This window comes from Canis lupus, chromosome 27 (genome assembly GCF_048164855.1).
Source record: "Canis lupus baileyi chromosome 27, mCanLup2.hap1, whole genome shotgun sequence".
Lineage (NCBI taxonomy): Eukaryota > Metazoa > Chordata > Mammalia > Carnivora > Canidae > Canis > Canis lupus.
The window spans coordinates 28,379,378-28,402,178 of NC_132864.1; the positions used below are offsets into that span (position 1 = coordinate 28,379,378).

The following is a 22,801-nucleotide window of genomic DNA, read 5'->3' on the forward strand; positions in this document are numbered from 1 at the left end:
GATTCTAACTTCCGGATGAGGTAAGAAAATAACTTAGTGTCAGAGATCAAAATTGTATTATAGATATCAAAGCAAACCTTTCAATTTATCAGGCTATACTAAAGAAGGGGGTTGTTAGATTCTCTAGCAATATAGCAAATGCACAATATCTTAAAAATCATTTCACACATGATTTCTATTTCAACTCTGATGTAAAACACGGTATCACACATCATGCCACAAAGGAAGAGTCAGTTTAGCTAAGCTAGTTCAAGTAAAACACCAGGCAGCTGCTAACAGAGACAGGTCAAGGCTGGGGAGGGGCACAGCACATTCAGTTCGCTGTGTTTTCCTTCAGGAGAATGTCAATAAAAACCATAGCCAAATGAGGTATTTGAAAGAGGGGGGGGTCCTGCTATGCTATGTACCACTGGGTTCACCTAACAGTGCCAGACAAGTTAGCAAAAGGGAGCCCTAGCCAAACCTACAGCAGCCAACAACTTAAAGAAAGCTGTCTTTCTCCCTGAGCGTCCTGGGGTAGGGACCAGTCCCACATTTAGAACGTTATTTCTGGGACCAATAGCAATTTATTTTGATAGAACCACTGGATTTTTTTTTTCTTGAGTTCTCAACAAAGGAGCCATATTAGGAAATAATCTCGCAAAAAGCAAAGTGCCCCCTCCCCCACTTCCCCACGATCGATGCACACACGCCCGTGCACGCTGACACGCACAGACACACACCCGTGCACAATGGCCGGCGCGCGCACTCGCACCGGCCCACGCGGCGGCCCGGGAGCCCCGCAGGCAGAAGGCCCGGCCCGGCCCCAGGCGCTGGGGCAGGAGGCCCCGAGGCCGGCAGCCCGGGAACCAGCTGCTGGGGCTGGGCGTTTGTGCTGGGGATGCTCGCCCCCCAGCGGGGCCCTTGGGAAGCAGCTGCCAGCAGCTCGCAACCTATTAACCCCTTGGGGAAGTAGGTGCTACAACACCCACCTGCAGGGACACTGGAATGTGTTGGGGGTGCAGCCCCAAATGGTCCCCCAGAGACAGGCACCACCGAGCCCTTGGACTCGGGCAGCTCTTGGACAGGTCCTGCAAAGCTAATCCTGTCGCTGGCTTCACGGGGCTTCTAAAGCAAAGGGGTGTTTCTGAGCTGTCACCCCTGAGAGTCCAGGGATACCAAGAAGGAAAAACTTAAGAGGGCAGTGGACGTAAACTTGACTTGTAACTCGTCCCTGAGGGACTGGCGCCAAGTCCCTAAAGGGACAGAGCTGCCTGTCCGGCCAGCCCAGCAAACTACGGAAAGGATGGAGGGACCCGAGGGCAACCGCCCCCAGTCACCCTTCCCTGGGTTGGGCGTCAGGGCCCCGTCCCCACTCCAGGACACTTACCTTCTTCCGGGGCTGCCATTTCATCATATTTGTACAGCCGATACGTGGAACATCAAGATGCTGGCTGGGGGCTGGGGGCAGATGCAGGGCAGCAGCGACTGCAAGTCATGCTGCCTCCCTCCCACCCCCTAATTCTTTCCCATATTCACTGCAAAGGGAAAAAGCCCAGGAGAGTCCAGTCTTTTCGCCTTCAGTTCAATGAAAAGTATCCCCACACCACGAACACACTTCCCACCGGGCTAGGAAGTCCCAGCAGCAGCCAGCGTACTCCTGCCAGAGCGGGGCATTTTCCCTCCCCCCCGCCCCAGCCAGCGCCTGCAAAAGGAGTCTGCGGCAGGGGGTCTCCAAGCCGGCTACAGAGACCCTCCCTCAGAGAAGAGACTCCGGACGAGAGCTGCTGCGGAAACCGAGCCGGGCTCCTGCCATCCAAACCCCTTTTGGCGAATTCTCCTCTTCTCAAAAAAAAGATTAGACAAGCAATCAAACCCTCACGCGCAGCCTGGAGCAATTCCCAAAATTCTGGGTGTATTTCTCGTTTGTAAAATTTAGCAAAGAAAATTCCAAAGATCTGTAATCAGAGCTTCCTTACGCTGTTTTTTTTTCTTCGTTCTTGGCTAACTTGGGAAAAGGATCTGCCCTTCCCAAAATGCCTACCTTCCCTGAACACTGTAAATAGGAAAACTTGGTTTGTGTGTTTAGATTTTTTTTTTTTAATTCCCAAGAACCTTAGTGGGGAAAGGCTGGAAGGAAATCCTGCAAGAACCCAACTCCACAGCTCAGTCTGCACTAATGACTTCCTTCCCTTCAGTGTGAGCACCGCCTGCCCAGCTCCAGCCACACAGAGCAAACGGTTTCTGGGTCTTAGTGCCACGACATCTGTTCTAAAGCAAAAGTAAGCATACAGTTGGAGACATACCTAACAACAGCTCCTCAAGAATCAGAGCCAGGAGAGACCTACAAAATCAGGAAACTATTTCAAAAGATGTATTTGAATTTGTGAATTACATCAAGAGAAAAAAACTGAAAAGGGACTCCAGACCAAAAGGCTACAAAATCTCAATGTGTAATTTGAAGAAAAAAATATTTCAGATATCTTAAAAGATTAAAAAATTAGGAATAGACTCTGCTTGTCTAAGTAAAGCACTAATTTTATTATTATAAACTATTGCTATGGAGATTGTTTCGTTCATCTTCTGTAAAATGATTCCATCTTATTTAAGGAGCTACATCTCTAAACACAAGATACTATGTAATTCCACTATTATCTGTCATCCAACATGTCTATGAATTCCTATCCCACCATGAGGCTATTTTGTTAGATGGGAATATAATGGGTGATGTAAGCTACTAGAATACTAATGTACACAATAATAGTAACTGATGTACTATGAGTCGAAGTTCCTACAATGTTTAACTTATTACTCTCCAAGTTCTAGATGCTTTGGCAGGATTGGCCAATGTGGGTGATTATATGCAGACTGAACACTATATCTGATTATAAATGTTATTAAAGTACCCAAAATAGTTATCTGAAACAAATTATTTTTGAGATACTTTCTGAGCCTGAGTCTGAAATTCAATGTTGAAACCATGATCTTTTTTTAATAATAATATTAACTGATAATAGCTGAGTGAATAGGTACTATTCCTTAAACCACTATCTCTGCCAGGACCTATGCCTACATTCATTATCTCCAGCCTTGCAAGGAAGGTCTCATTATTCCATTTGCCAGATGAGGACATTGAGCTTCAGAGGGGTCACAAGCTCAACCAAGACCACAACACATGGAAGGTGGTAGGGCTGGTATTCAGACCCACAATAACACAACTCCAGAGACTATGACCCTTTCATGACATGCATCATAACTACCTCTCATTTCAGTAAAACCATGAAGTGCCGGTACAACTGGGTGGCTCAGTGGTTGAGCAACTGCCTTCAGCTGGCTCAGTGGTTGAGCGTCTGCCTTCAGCTCAGGGCATGATACCTGGGTTCTGGGGTCAAATCCCATATGGGGCTCCCCGCAGCGAGTCTGCTTCTCCCTCTGCCTATGTCTCTGCCTCTGTGTGTGTGTGTGTGTCTCTCATGAATAAATAAATAAAAATCTTTTTTAAAAAAAACACAATTATGAAGTGCCTATGCTTAAGCACCTATTATTTTCCAGCCTTTGTTCCAGGTACTAGAAATATGAGTAAGAGGCTAATCCTGCTCTTGAAATTACATACAGTAGTCAGCAGTCAAATAATACCAGCAAATGGCACCAATACTTTGTATATGTTCTGACATACCCATATTATTCCACACAGCTTAACCTGGATATCCTACTAGCATGGAAAGTTCAGTAAACTGTAAACCAAATTCATCAATCTACCCCAAAACTAGTTTCTCTTCCCAACTTTCCTTTATCTGTCCACAGCACTGTTATTCTTCCAGGATAACAAAACCTTCATGTTACTCCTTATGTTAAGAAATTCCTCCATCATTTCTTATCACCAAGTCCTATCACTTCTTTCTTAGATATCACTTTCAAATTCCTACTGCTGACATCTGAGGCCAGGAGCTCACCAAACAAACATATATTATGTGCCAACTAGGTACAAAATAACAATTAGGATAGAAAGATGTTAGACTAAGTCCCTATGCTACAGGAAGTTACAAAGAAGCTAGGACAAAACAAAAAACCTATAAGAAGACAACCAGGCATTGCCTTAGTTAAGTAACAAAGGAGTTATATAGTCAGTTGGTGTTCCAGAAGTTAGAAGGAGCAATCATTGTAAACAGGCTAATCAAGGAAGGTTTCACAAAGGACAGTGTGGTTATAATTCAGAGAAGATACAATTCACTCTAGAGCCAAAAGCCAAGTTGCTTACCACAGTCAGGAATGACTTTCAGGATCCAGACCCTTCTACCTATCAGACCTCATCTCTTAACCCCTTCCTGCTCCCTTTCTCAGCTCCTACCCTACTCTTACCCTGCTGGCCACCTCACTGTCCCTTGAACATATCTAGCATATATTAGTTGTACTCCCTATCTAAATCACTTTTCCTCCAGATAGCCTCTTGGCTCTCTCCCTTAGCTCCTTCAGAACTTTTTTCAAATATCATATTAGAAAGGCTGTCTCTCACCATTCCTTCTAAAATAATAGCACCATGACCCACACACTTTAATGTTCCATCTTCCTTACTCTGCTACATTTTACTTGATAGCCCTTATGACATATATTTCGTTTGTTTATTTAACGTCGTATTCATCTCACAAGAACATAATTCCAAGGGAGCAGGGACTTCGCTCTGTTATAATACCAACAGTCTGTGAAAAATACCTGACACAATAAGCAATCATTAAATACTTGTTGAATAAAACAATGAAAGAAAAAGAAAATGGAGAATAGTGTGAACAAAAGATACAAGCATATACAAGATGTATTCAAGAGACATTTATTTTACCTCCCTAAAATATGAGGTTTCAGTGTGAGAATGTTAGAGACAGAGATTTGTCTTGCTCAGCTTTGTAAACCCCTGTGCCCCAAATAGTGCCTGGTACAGCAGAAGTGCTTGATATTCTGGGGGGAAAAGAATGAATGGGGCAGAGTGGGGGTGAGGGAATGAATGGTGAATGAGTCAAAGTCCATTCCATTCCATACAAAGTAAAAGAAACTTTGGTAAGGTATGTTGGAACCAAATGGTAGGGAACATTTTAAGTCAGAGAAATTTGGACTATATCCTATAGAATGCAGGTCACTGAAGGTATCACAGTAGGCAAAGGGCACAAATGAAGCAGCATTTTTCTTTATTTTTACATTTTTAATACATATATTTAAATTGTTTACTGGACACTACTACTAATTCCCCCAGTCACCCAGTTCCATTTTTTAATTTTAATTTCAGTATAGCTAACATAATTTTAATTCCAATATAGTTAACATGTTGTATTAATTTCAGGTGGACAATATAGTGATTCAGCACTTCCATATCTCTCCTAGTGTTCATCAAAGACAAGTGCACTCCTTAATTCCCATCAGAGATTTCACCCATTCCCCCACCCACCTCCCCTCTGGTAACTATCAGTTTGTTCTCTATAGTTAAGAGCCAGTTTCTGGGCAGCCCCAGTGGCGCAGCGGTTTAGCGCCGCCTGCAGCCCAGGGTGTGATCCTGGAGACCCTGTATCGAGTCCCACGTCAGGCTCTGTGCATGGAGCCTGCTTCTCCCTCTGCCTGTGTCTCTGCCTCTCTGTGTGTGTGTGTCTCTATGAATACATAAATAAAATCTTAAAAAAAAAAACAAAGAGTCAGTTTCTGAGGGCAGCCTGGGTGGCTCAGTGGTTTAGCGCTGCCTTCAGTCCAGGGTGTGAGAGACCGGGTATCTAGTCCCAGGTAGGGCTCCCTGCATGGAGCCAGCTTCTCCCTCTGCCTGTGTCTCTGCCTCTCTCTCTTTCTGTCTCTCTCTGTCTCTGAGGAAATAAATAAAATTTTAATTTTAAAAAAGGCAGTTTCTTAGCTTCTCTCTTTGTCCTTTGCTCATTTGTTTTGTTTCTTAAATTCCACATATGAGTGAAATCATATGGTACTTGTCTCTCTGACTGACTCATTTTGCTTAGCATTATACTCTCTAGCTCCATCCATGTCATTGCAAATGGCAAGATTTCATTCTTTTTTATGGCTGAGTAATAATCTACTACTTTCTGATGGCTGAGTAATACTCTACTACTAATATTCTATTATTTATGTGTGTATACACACACACACACACACACCATACACCACATTTTCTTTATCCATTCATCTATCCAGGGACACTGGGACTACTTCCATAATTTGGATCTCGTAAATACCTAAATTTTTTATTTTTTGGATGAACCAGCATTTTTAAGCAATCTAATATGTAACAAAATATTAACCCTATAATATAAATATTATAAGGCTGTTTTTTATATAAACCTTTAGTTTTTTTAAACTACATAAACTATTAAAATGCTTACTATGAGGGACGCTTCGGTGGCTCAGTGGTTGAGTGGTTGAGTCTGCCTTTGGCTTGGGTGGTGATCCCGGGGTCCTGGGATCAAGTCCTACAATAGGCTCCCTACAGGGAGTCTGCTTCTCCCTCTGCCTGTGTTTCTGCCTCTCTCTTTCTGTGTCTTTCATGAATGAATGAATGAATGAATGAATGAATGAATAAATAAATAAATAAATAAATAATTTTTTTAATTTAAAATTAAAAAGATAAAACGCTTACTATGACTATTTGACAGATATCAAAACTAAATTTCCGAGGGGTTAAGTAATTTGTTCAATACCACACAGCAAGTCAATGGCAATGGGAGGGCTAGAACCAAAGGCTTATAAATCAATGCCTGAGTGATGAAAGCAGAAACCTACAATTGCTTTGGGGTCAAGAGAAAAGTTTCTATTTTCTACTCTGCCTCTGATTTACTAATAGAACAAAAATTTTCATAAGAGCAAGGCACATGACATGAGTAAATGAAATACAGTCAGGGATAAGACAAAAGGGAATTGTGAGTATTGTAAACCTGAAGATACATGAATAATGTAAAAGAGGTAGCTGAGACATAATTTTTCTCAATTGATGTTATGCAGGAACATCAGTATAACAGTGCCAGAAACTCTAAATTTTCATGAGAAGCTAAAAATTTCCTGATTTTTAACTGTTTGCTTGAAAATTTTAAAGCATCCTAACAGGCCAAACAAAACATGCCTGTAGGTCTAAATTCCATCTGCATGCCATAATTTGTGACTGCTGACTTAAACCAGTCAAGGCCTCACTTTTCCATATGTAAATTAAGGGACCTACATGGTTCCTAATCTGGGGGGGTGGTCTTCTGAAGGCATCTGTGAATCCATATACATACCACCACACATGGTCTGTAGACTAAGAGTAATCTCCCATACTCAGACTTTGTTAGACTTAATAAAAGTTCTTTAATCTGGGGGAAAGGGGTCTGAGAACAGTGGATTGTATCAGGAAAGAAGACAGAGAATATGTTTCTATGGAAAGACAGATTCGATCTAAAACTTCAAAGGGATCCAAGATTTTTTTTTTTTTAAGATTTTATTTATTTATTCATGAGAGACACACAGAGAGAGGCAGAGACACAGGCAGAGGGAGAAGCAGGCTCCATGCAGGGAGCCTGATGTGGGACTCGATCCCAGGTCCCCAGGATCACACCCCAGGCTGACGGCGATGCTAAACCGCTGAGGCACCGGGGCTGCCTGGGATCCAAGATTTTAAACTCATTTTCAATCATTTAAGTATATTTCCTTTGGATCACTTATTTGTATGGCATTTCTTCCCCTGCTGTCTGATGAGTAGTTGAGGTTTCATTCAACAGGTACCACTTGATAGAAGACCATTACCTAAATGCTCTTACATACCAATACTATGTCTTTATTTTGCTTAATCTAAATTGAATTGGTAATTATTTTGAAATATTTACAGAATTACCATTCTACCAATATACTTTCTCCATTAGTAATTATTTATATAAAATTATCAAGCTAACACAGTTCAAAATAACATAATTTAGCTTATTGTTTCAAAGATCCAGTATCAAACAGCAAGAACACCATTTCTCAGATCCACAGCTACTAAAAGGCATTTTTACAACTGGTTTATTTCTAAACATAGCACTTCACAAATCACTTCTCTAAAAGCAGATATTGTAAAAACAGTTTATTAAAATAGTATTTTCCTCAATAACTACTTGACTATTCAAATTTGAGCAATAGCAAGAAAGAGGAAATGAATGAAGAAAACATACCTCTCTTCATTGTAAATTTTCTTAAGACTTCCTAAGGAATATGTCTGTCTTTGATCACAGGGTAAATGCCCGAAAAAGCTAGCCTCATACTTACTTACATTTATTGGGTTTATAAGAATATTCAACTCAATGTGAAACAGTATTTGGAAAACATATTAATTTTCCTAAAGGCCAAATTATTTTCTTTCTTTTTTTTTTTTTTAAGATTTATTTATTTATTCATTCAGAGAGAGCGTGAGAGAGGCAGAGACACAGGCAGAGGGAGAAGCAGGCTCCATGCAGGAAGCCCGATGTGGGACTCGATCCTGGATCTCCAGGATCACACCCCGGGCTGCAGGCGGCGCTAAACCGCTGCGCCACCGGGGCTGCCCCCAAATTATTTTCAAGTATCAAATATCTAAAGAGGTGTTAGGAAAGTAAAGGGACAAAAGTAGAAGTACATTTGAGATTTAAAAAAATTGCCTCAGTAGTGATATTTCACACAATTGGTTGCTTTCAGAATATAAAGGCCTTACTTCGCTAAAGAAAGAAAACTAAAATAGCTTAGGACAGTATGAACTCTGCCACAACAGCCAAGCTGATGCAGGATCATGGTCCTCTTCCTCAGAAGGGAAACTGTTCCACAACATCCAGAAAGGATTCCCCCCCTAACCTTACCACCTCACTTCCTTCCACTATCAAGCAGTGTCAGAGAAAAAAATCCCAATCCTTTAAATCTAACACACATTGACTCACAAACTCATATATACAAGGGACTGTATAGCATAGAGAGAGACAAAAAAGCATCAAATGATTTTTGCCCTTGAAGAGACAGCAGTCTGGTGGAAGTAGAAGGAGAAAATAGGTAGACGACTAACAAAAATAACAATAGCAATAGCAACTAACTAACACTTACTGGTCTTGCTATTTGTCTGACTTTTCAGAGCCCAAGCACTTAGCACAAGCGAAATGCTAGAAGAATGGAGTAACTAATGGTATATTCTCTCATTAAGACTATGGAAGACCTAGAACACCAGGGTGGCCAAGTGGTTGAGCGTCTGCCTTCGGCTCAGGTCGTGATCCTGGGGTCCCAAGATGGAGTCTTGCATCGGGCTCTCCAGGGAGCCTGCTTCTCCCTCTGCCTGTGTCTCTGCTTCTCTTGGTGTCCCTCATGAATAAATAAAATCTTTTAAAAACAGGAGAGAGAGACTATGGAAGACCTAATGCACAATTAATTCTGACTGTGGTAAATGAGAAAGGTTTTCCAGGAGAGGTGGACAGTATCCTTGCAACAATCAAAGAAGCCGTTTGGGGACAAGTATTTCAGATGGAAGAAACAAAAGCATGAGCCAAAACACAGAAGTATGAAAATGTGGGCCACGTCAGTAAGTCATCCAATAGATCTGAGACCTTTAATGCAGGGCAAGGTATGGTGGAGTTAAGGTTAGAAGGCCTTAAGTGATATTATCTTTACAATTAAAACTATCATTTATTGAGTACGTGTGAAGTATTTTATATATTCTATTTTGTTGATTCTTCCTAACACCTTCATGAGGAGAAACTATTATCACACCCATTTTACAGAGAAGGAAATGAAAGGGTTAAGTAAATTTCCAAACTCTCATGGATAGAAAGTCATCAAAAGGAAATTTAACTCAGATTCTAAAGTCTTGTTCTTAAATTCTGACTTAGAACATAATGATGAGAGGCACAGGGTTTTAATCAAGGTGTTGGCAAATCCATCTGATTTTTATGCTAATTCTGGAAGTACTGTGAGTGATAGAATAGGAAAACAATAAAGACAGGAAGGCCAAATAAGTTTCTGTTGAATTAGCTCAATAAGAGAAGAGGCCTTGAATTGGGGCAGCAGAAACAGTAAAAGGGTCTTCTTAAGAGACATTTCACAAGTAAAACCGATTCTAAGAACCTGTTACATGAAAAGGACAGAGAGGGTAGGATCTCAAAATGTTTCATCATTTTTTAAGAAGAGACACCCCACTAACTGAGGTATGGATCACAGAAAGAACAAGTAGATAGTAAACTCAGTTTGAGACAAAGTATGAGGTAGTGATGAGAGATACACAGTAATGTGGAGTTGGTAGGTATATGTATGGTCTGGAATTAAGCATATGTATCTGTAACTATAGCTTTAGATTTGGGACTCATTCACATAATGACGGTATTAAAAAGTTTTCGGTGAAGGAATAAAAAGATCCCCTGAGGGATGGAGTTTGGGGCAAGAATACGAGCGAGAGAACACAGAATTAAATCTGGAGCAATGCTATACTCCTAAACACAACACAATTCACTGCCAGTTGAGAAAGGTGGAATTTCTGAGGCAGTAATTTTTATTTGGCTAATACTGCCTGATCCATTATATATTAGCTATAGGACCTTGATTACTCTTTTTCTGTACCTTAATCTCCAATTCTGTAAATGAAGATAAAAGCCCTTACCTAAACATGGTTGTTGCAAGGATTAAATTATATATATTTAGTATATATAATTATACACACATAATACATCCTGTACCTAATGCTATATGCTTAATATTGTTGTTGTTTTACTGCACTAACCTAATTTTTTTCTTTCTTCATCATACCATGGATTTTGTCCTGGTTTTATTTTAAGGCCAACAAACTGCTAGAACTGATACTCATGTGTTTCAGTGGTATACTCATTTTCCTAACAGGCCTTATGCTTCTGTTCATTACAGAGCAACTGGGACCAGGTTTACTCTCCTGACATTAAGTAGAATATTGGATAAAATATAGGAAAAATACTGTTTTTATACTGTTTCATACAGCAGTCAGCACGGTACTATGAACCTAGAGAGAATCAAAACACATGAGGTGAGCTCTATGATCAGATCACCCTGGCTTTCTGCCTAGAGGCACTTTCTGGACCACAAGGGAAGGGGATCCCAATAAGAACACAATGGTCTTACTGCGTTGGGGAGATCAGAATCAGAGAACAAAATACCTGGAACATTCAGGGTAGGAAAATGGAGAAGCTGAACTCCAAGGGGGCTACACAGACAAGGTGTTCCAGAAATCAAAACCTTGAGTTTTACCTGAGTACAAAGTGGCCCAGTGTAGGGTAAAACACCACAAGGTAAAGCAAAGGGAAGCCATAAGCTGAACAACTGCCAGAGCTTATGGGCTGCAAGATGTTTAAGTTCCAACCAGCCAGAGTGGAAGGAATACCCAGGACATTCAGTAAAGATCTCAGAAAAGTCATGTCTTCACAGAAAGGGTAAATTAGCCTAAAGTACAGTTGACCTTTGATCTGTACAGATCCAAACTGCATGGGTTCCCTTATACCCAGATTTTTTTTCAATAAATATAAAACTGTAATCTTACTTTCTCTTATGATTTTCCTAACATTTCCTTTTCTCTAGCTTAATTATAAGAATACAGTATATAATACATATAACATACAAAATAGATGTTAATCAACTGTTTATGTTATCAGTATTGCTTCTGGTCAATTAGGCTATTCGTAGATAGGTTTTTCGGGAGTCGAAAGTTATATGTGGATTTTCAACTGTACAAAAGGAGGAGTAAACACCCCAATCTCTGCCCTGTTCAAGGATCAACTGTATACTCTAAAATTCACCTTAACAAAGCTTAAAAACAAACCTTAAAAGAAGCATATTTAATCTACAAGTAGATTAACTATCTGCCACAACAGAGTTCAACACTCTTTGAAGGAAGACAATGAAATCTAGCACCCAATAAAAAAGCCCAGCATTCATTTTCCAATGATACTAAAGGACACTGGTGCTAACCTAGAAATGCCCTGCTATCTCTTTAGCAAGCAATTAAGCTTCTATCATAAGAATACTATGTGTTACAAACTTTCTCATATAAATATGATGAATGAATTACACTATTTGGGGCTATAATCTTATTACTTGCTGTTGTATAATTTATCAATCTGGGAGAAATTTCAGCATATGTTATCTTCAGCTAAAGTTTATAGTATTTATCTGAAGTAGATTCAGTAGTCAGGTATTTGGGCCAGAATATGCTCCTTTAGATTTATTAACCTTCCTAAAGAAATCCTGAGTGTGCAAGGGTAGTAATTGTGTGTATGTGAGTGTTTTAATATATTAGTCTTTCTTTAAAAAGATATGTGAAATTGGGGCTTATTTACTTGTGTGTTTTAACCAAAAGAGGCTATATTTCTCTGGCTATGGTTTAAAAAAAAAAAATAGAAATGTGCAGCTCTGGTGGCCCAGCGGTTTAGCGCTGCCTTTAGCCCGGGGTGTGATCCTGGAGACCCGGGATTGAGTCCCACGTCAGGCTAGGAGCAGGGAGCACCACGTCAGCAGGGAGCCTGCTTCTCCCTCTGCCTGTCTCTCTCTCTCTCTCTGTCATGAATAAATAAATAAAATCCTAAAATATATATATATATAATAGAGAAGTGAATCTCATTTTAATCCTAGGACAGGAAATAGGCTTGAGGGAAAAAAAATGTCAGTAGAAATATTATTCTTGAGGTCCATTTAGAGGCCCTCTAATGACTTGCTGTTTAACTCTATAATTATGAATTTATAAACAACCAAATAGATTACATTCACAAAACTGACACTTTTTTATGGTGTCTGTTGAACTGCCTGATATCTAAGCCCATCCTGATTGAGGGGAATTTCCCCATTAGCTAAGTCCTTTTTTTTAAATTAATTAATTTATGTATTTGAGGAGGTAGGGAAGGAGCAGAGGGAGAGAAAGAATCCTGAAGCAGACTCCCTTCTATGCGGGGAGCCTTTTGTGGGGCTCAATCCCAGTACACTGGGATCATGACCTGAGCTGAAAGCAGGCACTCAACTGACTGAGCCACCCAGATGCCCCCAGAATGATCTTTCTACAATGTACACCAGATTATGCATTTTCCCTGTTTAAAACCCACTTAAGGGGGTTGGTGGTATGGAGCCTACTTAAAATAAATTAATTTAATTTAATTAAAATAAAATAAAAAACATTTAAGGCCTCCCTTTGCACAAAGAATAAAATACAAAGCCTTTACCATGGCCTACAAAGTCCTACATGATCTAGCTTCTACCTTTCACCTTCATTTCTTATCGTACTTTCCTTTCACTGTGCTGCAGCCAAACCTGCATTCTTATGTTTCTTTCATCACCTTGGTGGTTGCAGTTACATCTGCCTGAAATTCTCTTCCTCCAGAATAGGTATTTCCTTCTTAATATTCAATTCTCTTGGGACACCAGGGTGGCTCAGAAGTTGAGCATCTACCTTCTGCTCAGGGTATGATCCTGGGGTCCTGGGATCGAGTCCTACATCGGGCTCCCTGCATGGAGCCTGCTTCTCCCTCTGCCTGTGTCTCTGCCTCTCTCTGTGCCTCTCATGAATAAATAAATCTTAAAAATTCAATTCTCTTTTCAAATAGCAAGTCCTCAAAAAGATCACACCAAAATTAACTTCCCTCTCCACATTCACCATTTCGCCTATTACTTTGTTCTCTTCAACCCACATATTATAATTTGAAATTGTATTATTTATCCATTTGATCTGTGTGTCACCCAACAGATTATAAGGCCTATGGAGTGGTATCTGTTTTGTTCACCACTGCAAGTCCAATACTTAGAACAGTTCCCAGCACATACTAGGTCCTCATTAAATGACTGTTGAATGAATAAGTCAATTTAATGTCAGTTACATGGTAAGATAAAACATACAGAATTTCCTTTGCAGTAAAATTTTCAGCATGGAATATATTCATATATCAAGGGATACTTGTAAAACCCCTCAGTTCCAAAAGGACTTCAGACTCAAAAAGGTGCCATTTCCTTTAAGTCAGGACTACAGCTAATCTAAGTCTAAAGATGTTCAATTAAAAGACATACAAGCTTTAGAAAACAATTATTCTGAAATATCATTTTAGCACCCTATTTTATCACTGAAGGAATTCCAGTACTATCACTCTCTATTTTCATTTATTTTAGAAAAATCTCACATTACCTAAAAATGAATGGATAAAATGATCTTTAGGTAGTTTAATAAATAAATTAAAAAACACTTTGAAATCCTTAGATGAAGTACAAATCACTTGTCAAATGTACAATCTCATTTGTCAAAACACGAAAATGAAAAAAGAGAAGACACAGAAATAACAGGCTCAGAGCTGCCAAACTGACAGGCTGTCTTAAGTGAGGTAGTCAAAACATTCATATGCTAATTTTTAAAAGTGCTGTCTATCTGGCCATCCATATAAAAACATGAGAGGGCTTTTTCTTATTTCAAAAGTATACAAATGGGTCAGACGGTAGACACTCTGATTACCAAATTAAGTAACAGGAATTAAGGTCCTAAAGAATTTTCTGTTTTTCTTAATATACATGTAAAACAACTACTTAACTGACCTGCAGTGGTAAGAAATTCAGAAGATCCAATCCCTATAAAAAACTCTTATCAATTACACCATCAGCACAATCACTAGCAGTCGTTTGCATATAGAGCACAATGCAAAAGAGAACCTCCCATGTTAGCAGCTGGGGTTTGTTATATACTGTAAATGGCAAAAAAATGAATAACAAAAAACTATCAAAATAGGGTTAAAGATTTAACTAAATGTACAAATATTTTTAATTATTTTATTTTTTCATTTGCTATCATAAAGGGTTGTTGTATTCACATTTCTCTTAAGCATTCTTCCCTCTACCTCTAACACCAATAATTCTAAACAAAAGAGCATCTCTTCAAATGTTCCCCTCATTAGGTTGATGAATTCACCATCGAATGCACACTTTCGTGAGTCACCTCACTTCCTGGGATGTGAAATCCAGTCTAGAAATAAAACTGAAGTTTTGTTCAAATATGCTTTGGTAAGATTGCTGATGTTTTTGGATTCAGATGTTCTGCTGCTAAAAATGAGAGTGACCACATTTGTATGATTACATTTGATTGTATGATTACATTTATGTGAAATGTCCAGAACAGGAAAATCTATAGAGATAGAAAGTAGATTAGTCTGAGGGGTAGGGGGAATGAGGAGTGGCTGCTAATGGGTACAGGGTTTCTTTTAGGCAAGATGAAATTGTTCTGGTATTGGATAGTGACTGCATGATTTTGTGAATATATGAAAAAATTGCTGAGTTGTACATTTTTTGAAAAGGGTGAATTTTATAGTAGTGAATTATATTGCAATAAAGCTATTATTTAAAAAATATGGTCAGCTTTCTCCAATTCACAAAGAAGTTAATATATAATTCTCTATCCTTAAAACTTTGCTGTCACAAATTTTTTAAGTCTTTGGCATGAGCTACCATTTGTCTTCTAGCACCAGACAACAAAAATAAACAATTAGCAAACGAATGTTAGCATGAAAACTTGAAAAAACAAGTTAACATTCTTAGTTGAACGGCTACTTTATTCATGGACATGTGCTAATGATATAAATTTATTATAAGTATATACCACAAAATCATTTTCTAATTATTTCCTATATGCATTTGAAAGATATAATAAAAGATGTCCTATTTCATAGCATTCTACCAGGAACACCATGGCTGTATATGGTGTCTTCTTTAGACACATTAGAACCAATGAAACAGAACAAAGCTAATAAGGTTAAACAAAGTTGAAACTAATCCTTGTCTTTATAACCACATACACTAGCCTAAGATATCTCATCCAACACTATAAACTCTTACAAAAACCTTTGCACAAATCTTTCCTCAACTCTACAAAAAAAGCAGATGGAAAGGTTGTTTCTTATAATCCTCACCAATTTTAACACTACCACTTCAAAGACAAAATTTTAAAATTCCAATCCTAAAACACAGGGACTATATTCTAAATGTCAAAATTAGTTCCAACTTTAAAAGAAACCTAAAAACAAAACAACAGAAAAATACCTCTGCTTCCTGAATCAGTCTTACCTTAATGATAAATAAATCACAATCTGTATCTCTGAAAATCCAAACTCAGGCTATCCATAGAAATTTCTAGCTTCTTATAGTTACTCTTAGGTAGATGAGTTTTAAATTGTTAAAATAATCTAATCAAATAGTATACTGTTTTCATTACTGCTTTTTTTAAAGTATGCTTTATTATACTATAAGATTAATCCCCTTTTATTAGCTTTATTTTTTCAAAATAATCAAAACAATCTTTGATATTCTAACCTATTCATTCTTCCATATAAATTTCAAATTAAACATGTCAAATTTCAGGAAAAATTTAGTTGATATTTTTACTGTTTCTGTTACATAAAATCACACATAGATCTTATTTATATTATTCTTAAATATTTGCTCTGATCAATGTGCCTCTTTTTTCCACTAAATTTTTTTTTAATTTTTAAAGGATTAATTAATTAATTAATTAATTAATTAGAGACACACACAGAGAGAGAGGCAGTGATATAAGAGGGAGAAGCAGGCTCCATGCAGCAAGCCTGATGTGGGACTCGATCCCAGAACTCTGAGATCATGCCCTAAGCTGATGGCAGATGCTCAACCGCTGAGCCCCCCAGGTGTCTCTTTCCACTAAATTTTCTAACCTAGATGGAATACTAAGTGGAATATTACTTATTTTATTGAACTCATTTTTTCTAATATCTTAGTCAATTTACTTGGACTTAGTCAACTTCTTGGTGTAAAAGTACGTTTGCGGGGATCCCTGGGTGGCGCAGCGGTTTGGCGCCTGCCTTTGGCCCAGGGCGCGATCCTGGAGACCCGGGATCGAATCCCACGTCGGGCTCCCGGTGCATGGAGCCTGCTTCTCCCTCTGCCTGTGTCTCTGCCTCTCTCTCTCTCTCTCTCTCTGTGACTATCATAAAAAAAAAAAAAAAAAAAAAAAAAAAAAAAAAAGTACGTTTGCAATAAATATTTTTGTCTTAATTTTATACAAAAATTTGTTTCAACATTTTACCTCAAAAAACTTAGAATACAATTAAAAATAATGATAAAGTACATTTAAATGAATAAGAAAGCAGTGTCTAAGGATTTCTAGAGATACAAAAATAAATAAGGCAACAAATTCATCCAAACAGAAATACAAAACCTATAAAAGTAGATTTTAGCTTGAAGGTAGTATGGACTTCATTTCAAATTTATATTTAAAAACCACTCTTAAATGGCTGAGACAGTTTGAAAAATTCCAGATGTATCTAAGCCTGGTTTTCAATAACTTTCTTGATAATCTCCCCTGAAATATAAGTTCTAATACAAACCAGGATTTGGTAAAGACAGAAACATCAAAAGATATGTTCCTAAATAAGAGGCTTAATCTTTTTTTAAAGTCAGTTTCTGAAAGGTAGTATTAAAATATTTACCAGAATAATAACAGCATACTCTGGTTTTATCAGATCATTAATGTCTCATGCATCCCAGTAAAAGATATTGAATACAACATCCAAAGCCCAAAAGATCTAGCTGCAGGGGTGGTAGTGGTAAATAGTTTCATTTGGAGTTTTATATTCCTACTCCAAGATACCATTTTTTTTTTCCTATAGAAAGCCTAAAGAAGGTGAATAGAACTTGACAGAAACTGCCTTGTTCTCACCTTTCTCTCAAAACAGGGTCAAAGTGCCACCTGCTTCCCTCTTCCAGGTCAAGCCCACCCAAAATCTAAAAGCGGATCCAGCTTTTTTACAGAAAGCATATATTAGCAGTCTCTCTTCTTTCTTGTTACTGCTACTGCTTCATATTATGCAATTATCTTGCCTTTGTTCTAAGTCTCCAGAGCTGAGGCCTGACTCCTTGGTGCCCCACTCCTTATCCAAGCTTTTTCTTCTCTGTCTCTGAATACCCAGAAATCTGAACCAATGCCTGGTTCTTGCCCTCAAGAAGACCTTGACACCTGACCTACGATCTGGCTCTGATCTTTGGTATGTGTCTCCTTGTCTAGATTGTCCTCTATTCTCAAATACTCCAGGTGTGGCAGTAACTATCAGTTTCAAGGCTGTCCTTTTAGGAATGTTGCTTGTCCTGAGGAGGTGGAATTAGGAGGTAGAGGAACATGTTCATTTAGAAAAAGGGCTCAATATGAACAAATATACATTTTAAAATGCTTAAAATGCCAAATGTTATGACATGTACATTTTATCAAAATTAAAAATAAAACAAAACAAATAATAGAAGTGAACCTCAGAATCTATAGGAAGAAAATAACTATTTGGTGAGTCTGTAAAGCAGACTCCTTTTATTAGGATTAAAGAATAAATGAAAGAAGCCAGGTCAGAGTTAAAGTATATTAACATGAAGGCATTAGTATTAGGATATTTAAGTCTGGAGATAAAGTCATGGGTAAGGTAAAGGTTGATTATAGAGAGATACTTTTTTTATTTAACTAATTTTAATTTAAAAGTTAAAAATATATTGTGGGGACGTCTGGGTAGCTCAGCGGTTGAGCATCTGCCTTTGGCTTGGGGCATGATCCCGGGGTCCTGGGATCGAGTCCCCCATCAGGCTCCCTGTTGGAGCCTGACTCTCCCTCTGCCTTATATTTTTGCCTCTCTCTGTCTCTTATAAATAAATAAAATAAAATCTTTAAAAATATATATATTGTGGTAAAAACACAAACAGATAGAAGGGTATAAAGTAAAATTTTAAGTTCATCCTTCCTATTGCCACTGAACTCGTCTATGCATATGCAAACATTTTTTCAAACTCACATAAGAGAATACTTTATATACTGATTTGCAACTTGCTTTTCCACCCAAAGGAATATCTAGGACATCTCAGGAGCTACCTCCTCTAATTGTAAATGGCTCCATTATATTCAAAATACAGTAACTTAACCCATTGGTAGGATCTGATTACCTATGTACTGCCTCTTAAGAAACATCTGGCACACTTTGTGCTTGTTCCTCATTGTGACCTCCTTGCCCACAGTCATTATTGCATTTTCTATAGTTAACTTCCAACTGCCTAAAACTTTGTTAAAAGCAGGCTCTCTATCATTTCATCTTTATACCTCCAGTACTTGGAATGGTGCCTAGTAAGCAGTAATATTTAATAGCTTACTTTGTTGAATGAATGAATGATCACTGACTTGTCCAAAAATAAATGGCTAATGAATGTGAGAAATAGCATTCTAAATTCTCAGTCTAGCTCTCCCTTTCCATTGGACAATATGGTTCTATTGCGTCTATCTTTAATAAAACACCCTGCTACCAACAATATCAAATCCAATTTTTCCCTTATTTTTTAAGGTGCTCTATAATTTGGGCCTACCCTCTCTTGCCAACCCTATCCTCCCTGAGTATAAATCAGGTTACCCTAGTCCATAAAGAGTGGTTTCTTCTCTGGCCTTTCTATCAGTTACGTATACCCTCATCCTGATCATGGCTTAATCTGTTGCCCCATTCTGGAACCCTCTTCCTTCTCATGTCCTGCTACCCCAAACCTATCACTAAACCATGTTATAACTGTACTTAGTGTATATCGTTTGGCATTATTTGTTCTCTGTTGCATATTTATTAGTATTTCCTCTCCTGTTATCATTTGCAAGTAGGAATTATATTTTAACAATAATAGTTACAATTTATTAAGCAACTATAATAGGTTGTATTATTTGTTCAAAATACTGCTCTTCTCTGCTTGGCCCATCCAAAAAGAATCCCTCCCTTTGAAAGCTCATTTGGAAGTTCTAGCAAGGGAATGCAGCTACTCGTATACCTTGACTGAAGAAGGGTCCTCCTCTATGGGGAAGGTCATCCTCTTCAACTGAGCTTGCAGCTCTGGGAGGGACGCACACAAAGCAGTGAGGGAGGAAGGGGACAATGCCTAGCTAACCAGATCAGCAGAATCAATGCTGGCCAATCAATGGGGTGACAGATATCACAGCCAGATCATCCTCACTTCTAAAATCCCTCCCTTTGGGGATCCCTGGGTGGCGCAGCGGTTTAGCGCCTGCCTTTGGCCCAGGGCGCGATCCTGGAGACCTGGGATCGAATCCCACGTCAGGCTCCCGGTGCATGGAGCCTGCTTCCCCCTCTGCCTGTGTCTCTGCCTCTCTTTCTCTGTGACTATCATAAATAAATAAAAATTAAAAAAATAAATAAATAAATAAAATAAAATAAAATCCCTCCCTTTGAGATGAGTAAAATTCATGCTCTAGTGATGTTAGTGTGACCATATGATTAGCTTTTGCTGACAGAATGGGAGTAGAAGCGGCATATGCCACATCTAAACAGAATTTTAAGATCTATCACAGGGTTCCAACACATCTCTTTTTCCTCTGCTGTGAGATTGGCATGTCTCAGATAGGAGCTGAGCCTAGTCTGGGTCCTAGAAGAAAAATGTTGTGCAACAGGCCTACAATTCACCTGTACCCAATATAGAATACGCAATGTGATTAAGAACTAAACTTTTGTACTTGTAAGCCAGTGAGATCTGGGCATTGTGACCCCAGCATAATATACCATAAGCTAATACTCCCAAATAATACTCCTCATGCTACTGCTTTCCCCACCCCCACCTTTCCAGTCTCAACAACAACATTACAAATTCCAAGAAGTTACTTGGGGAATCATATGGCATTCCCTAAACTTAGTCAAAGTGGGGCTGGGGGCTTCTAGGGAAAATTAATCATAAAGATTGAGAGTACTTGTGGTAAGAGAAGCCAGCATCTCAGTCCTCATTTGGATATTCAGTTAGATCAGCTGTTTGGGCATTTTGTTTGTTTGTCTGTTTGGGCATTTTAGAACACAGATTAGTGAGCCCCATCAGGCCCAAGAATTCACACAACTAACAAATTTCCAGGTGATGCTAACACTGCTGGTCTAGGTGCCACATTTTAAGAACTACTGGCTTAGGCAATGAATAATTGATTGGGTCTGATAATTTGAGAGAACTAGCAGAAAGGGGGCAACTATGGAATAGCTTATACTCCCATCATTGGCATAGCAGAGATGCAAGAATTTCCAAAATTTAGATACCACAGAAGATCACTTGGGACATCTTGCTGGTATCCTACCCCAGAAGACTACCTAGGGGTGAGAAGATTCCAGCAGCAGGAGCTTGAGTATACCACTAGAGGTGGATACTGAGAGGCTGGAAGAGACAGAACTGGAACTTAGTCTCTCATACTATAAAATTGCAATGGAGAAGCTCCAAAAGGGTCTTCCAAAATATCCATACACGTGCTTCCATAAGATAACTAGCATTTGGATACCTGCCAATGTTGACCAAAGAAACTGCAACAATCAACAGTGAGTGAGCTACAAGTGACCAATAAAGTGAGGGAAACATATAACCCTTTCCATCTCCTTCCTTCTAAGGAGACAGAAATAACTAATCTAATATCTAACCTAATACATGGGAAACCCTGTGTATTAGGTTTCTCCTGGGAGACCCAGAAGAGATGGGGAAAATTTTTTCTGGATGAAGCCTGGACCACTGGCTCTGGAGATAGGAGAAAGGAAGAATTTTAAAGTGTATGTAGTATTGGGGTTTTAAATTGGGCCAGAATGAATTTTTTAATACCCAAAAGCACAAAGAAAGTTATGGAATCTGGACACTGCCCACAAAGAGGGATTTGGCAGAGCATGGTTGGAAGAAGTGATTGTAGAAAAAAGAAAAACCGTGTCATGTTTGTACTCCATAGAATTGGTGAGGAAACCAGATGCTAATTTACCATATCGGCACCTTCATTTTCCTGATTACATGCACATCTTTTATAATCTCTTGATGATGCTTACTTTTCAATTTTCTTTAGGAAAGCCTTTTCTTTCCTATCTATGAAAAAGACTAAATTAGAATGTGATAAGATTCTATTGGTCTTCATTTGCTCACTTCAGAAGGAAAAAACATCTCAGACTTGTATCTTCTTTAGAGCAGAATTTTAAATGAAATATCCTCTTTCTCTCTCTGTCTCAGGACTTGTATGATATCTCCACTTTTTCTACTATCTCCCCCTGTTATTACTTCATTTTCAATCCTGGAAAGGATGATCCTTACCAGGTTGACCCTCCCAGGATTTTTATGTCCACTGAACTGAACTACAGCATTCTTCACTGCTTTAATATCCTCTTCCAGAACAGAAGGAAGCAATACCACTTGGAAGCCATTTATATTAAGCCAAATTTCAACTCACAAAAGAACTTGACCTGATACTGTGGTCTTTTATAGACTTCACACCAGATGCTTTTCATTTTATAGACTCCCCCAAAACTTCAGTTTCTTATTGCATTTCTGCACCTCTGTGTCCAGCAATCATATATAATCAGCAGAACTATAAAACATCAGGGATTTACATTTTCTGGTTACTAACTTAGGTAGTTTCTCTCATTTGGAAGAAAACTATTTTATCTATCCTCCTGAAACACAAAAATTAAGATGAATTCTACATGTAGTAAAATATATAGGTCAGACATAGATAATGAGACAACAGAAACCAGATTTTCATTTTTAAAAATATGTATCTGAATTCTAGAAATAGTCAATGGCCCAACTTTACTATGGGCACAAAATAAGTCTTCTCTTGAAATGATTATTTTATTCAGAGTTAGATTTAACCACAGATACTAGATAAAATAATAGCATCTTTACTAAGAGGGAAGTTTAATTTTTTCTGATATAGACAAAATCCAGAGATCAAAAGCCCAAGGCTGATATACGTCCACTACCATCAAGTATCCATTCCCTCTTGCCTACCTCCATCTTCAACACACACCTTTCAACTACAGTCCAGCTAGCTACTTAAGCCATC

General features: G+C 38.6%; 1 protein-coding gene across 3 annotated transcripts in view; it reads right to left on the reverse strand.

Annotated features, from left to right (window-relative positions):
* Nucleotides 1-22,801, reverse strand: part of TTC28 (tetratricopeptide repeat domain 28) — a 625,508-nt gene that overhangs the window by 422,871 nt on the left and 179,836 nt on the right. Inside the window, exon 1 of one of the 3 annotated variants that reach the window (XM_072803064.1) lies at nucleotides 1,370-2,736. The exons of the other annotated variants lie outside the window; for them this stretch is intronic. Within the exon in view, the coding sequence (XP_072659165.1) occupies nucleotides 1,370-1,396 (27 nt within the window). The 5' untranslated portion in view covers nucleotides 1,397-2,736. Of the gene's footprint in view, nucleotides 1-1,369; nucleotides 2,737-22,801 lie in introns of those variants that run through there. 3 annotated transcript variants of the gene reach the window in all.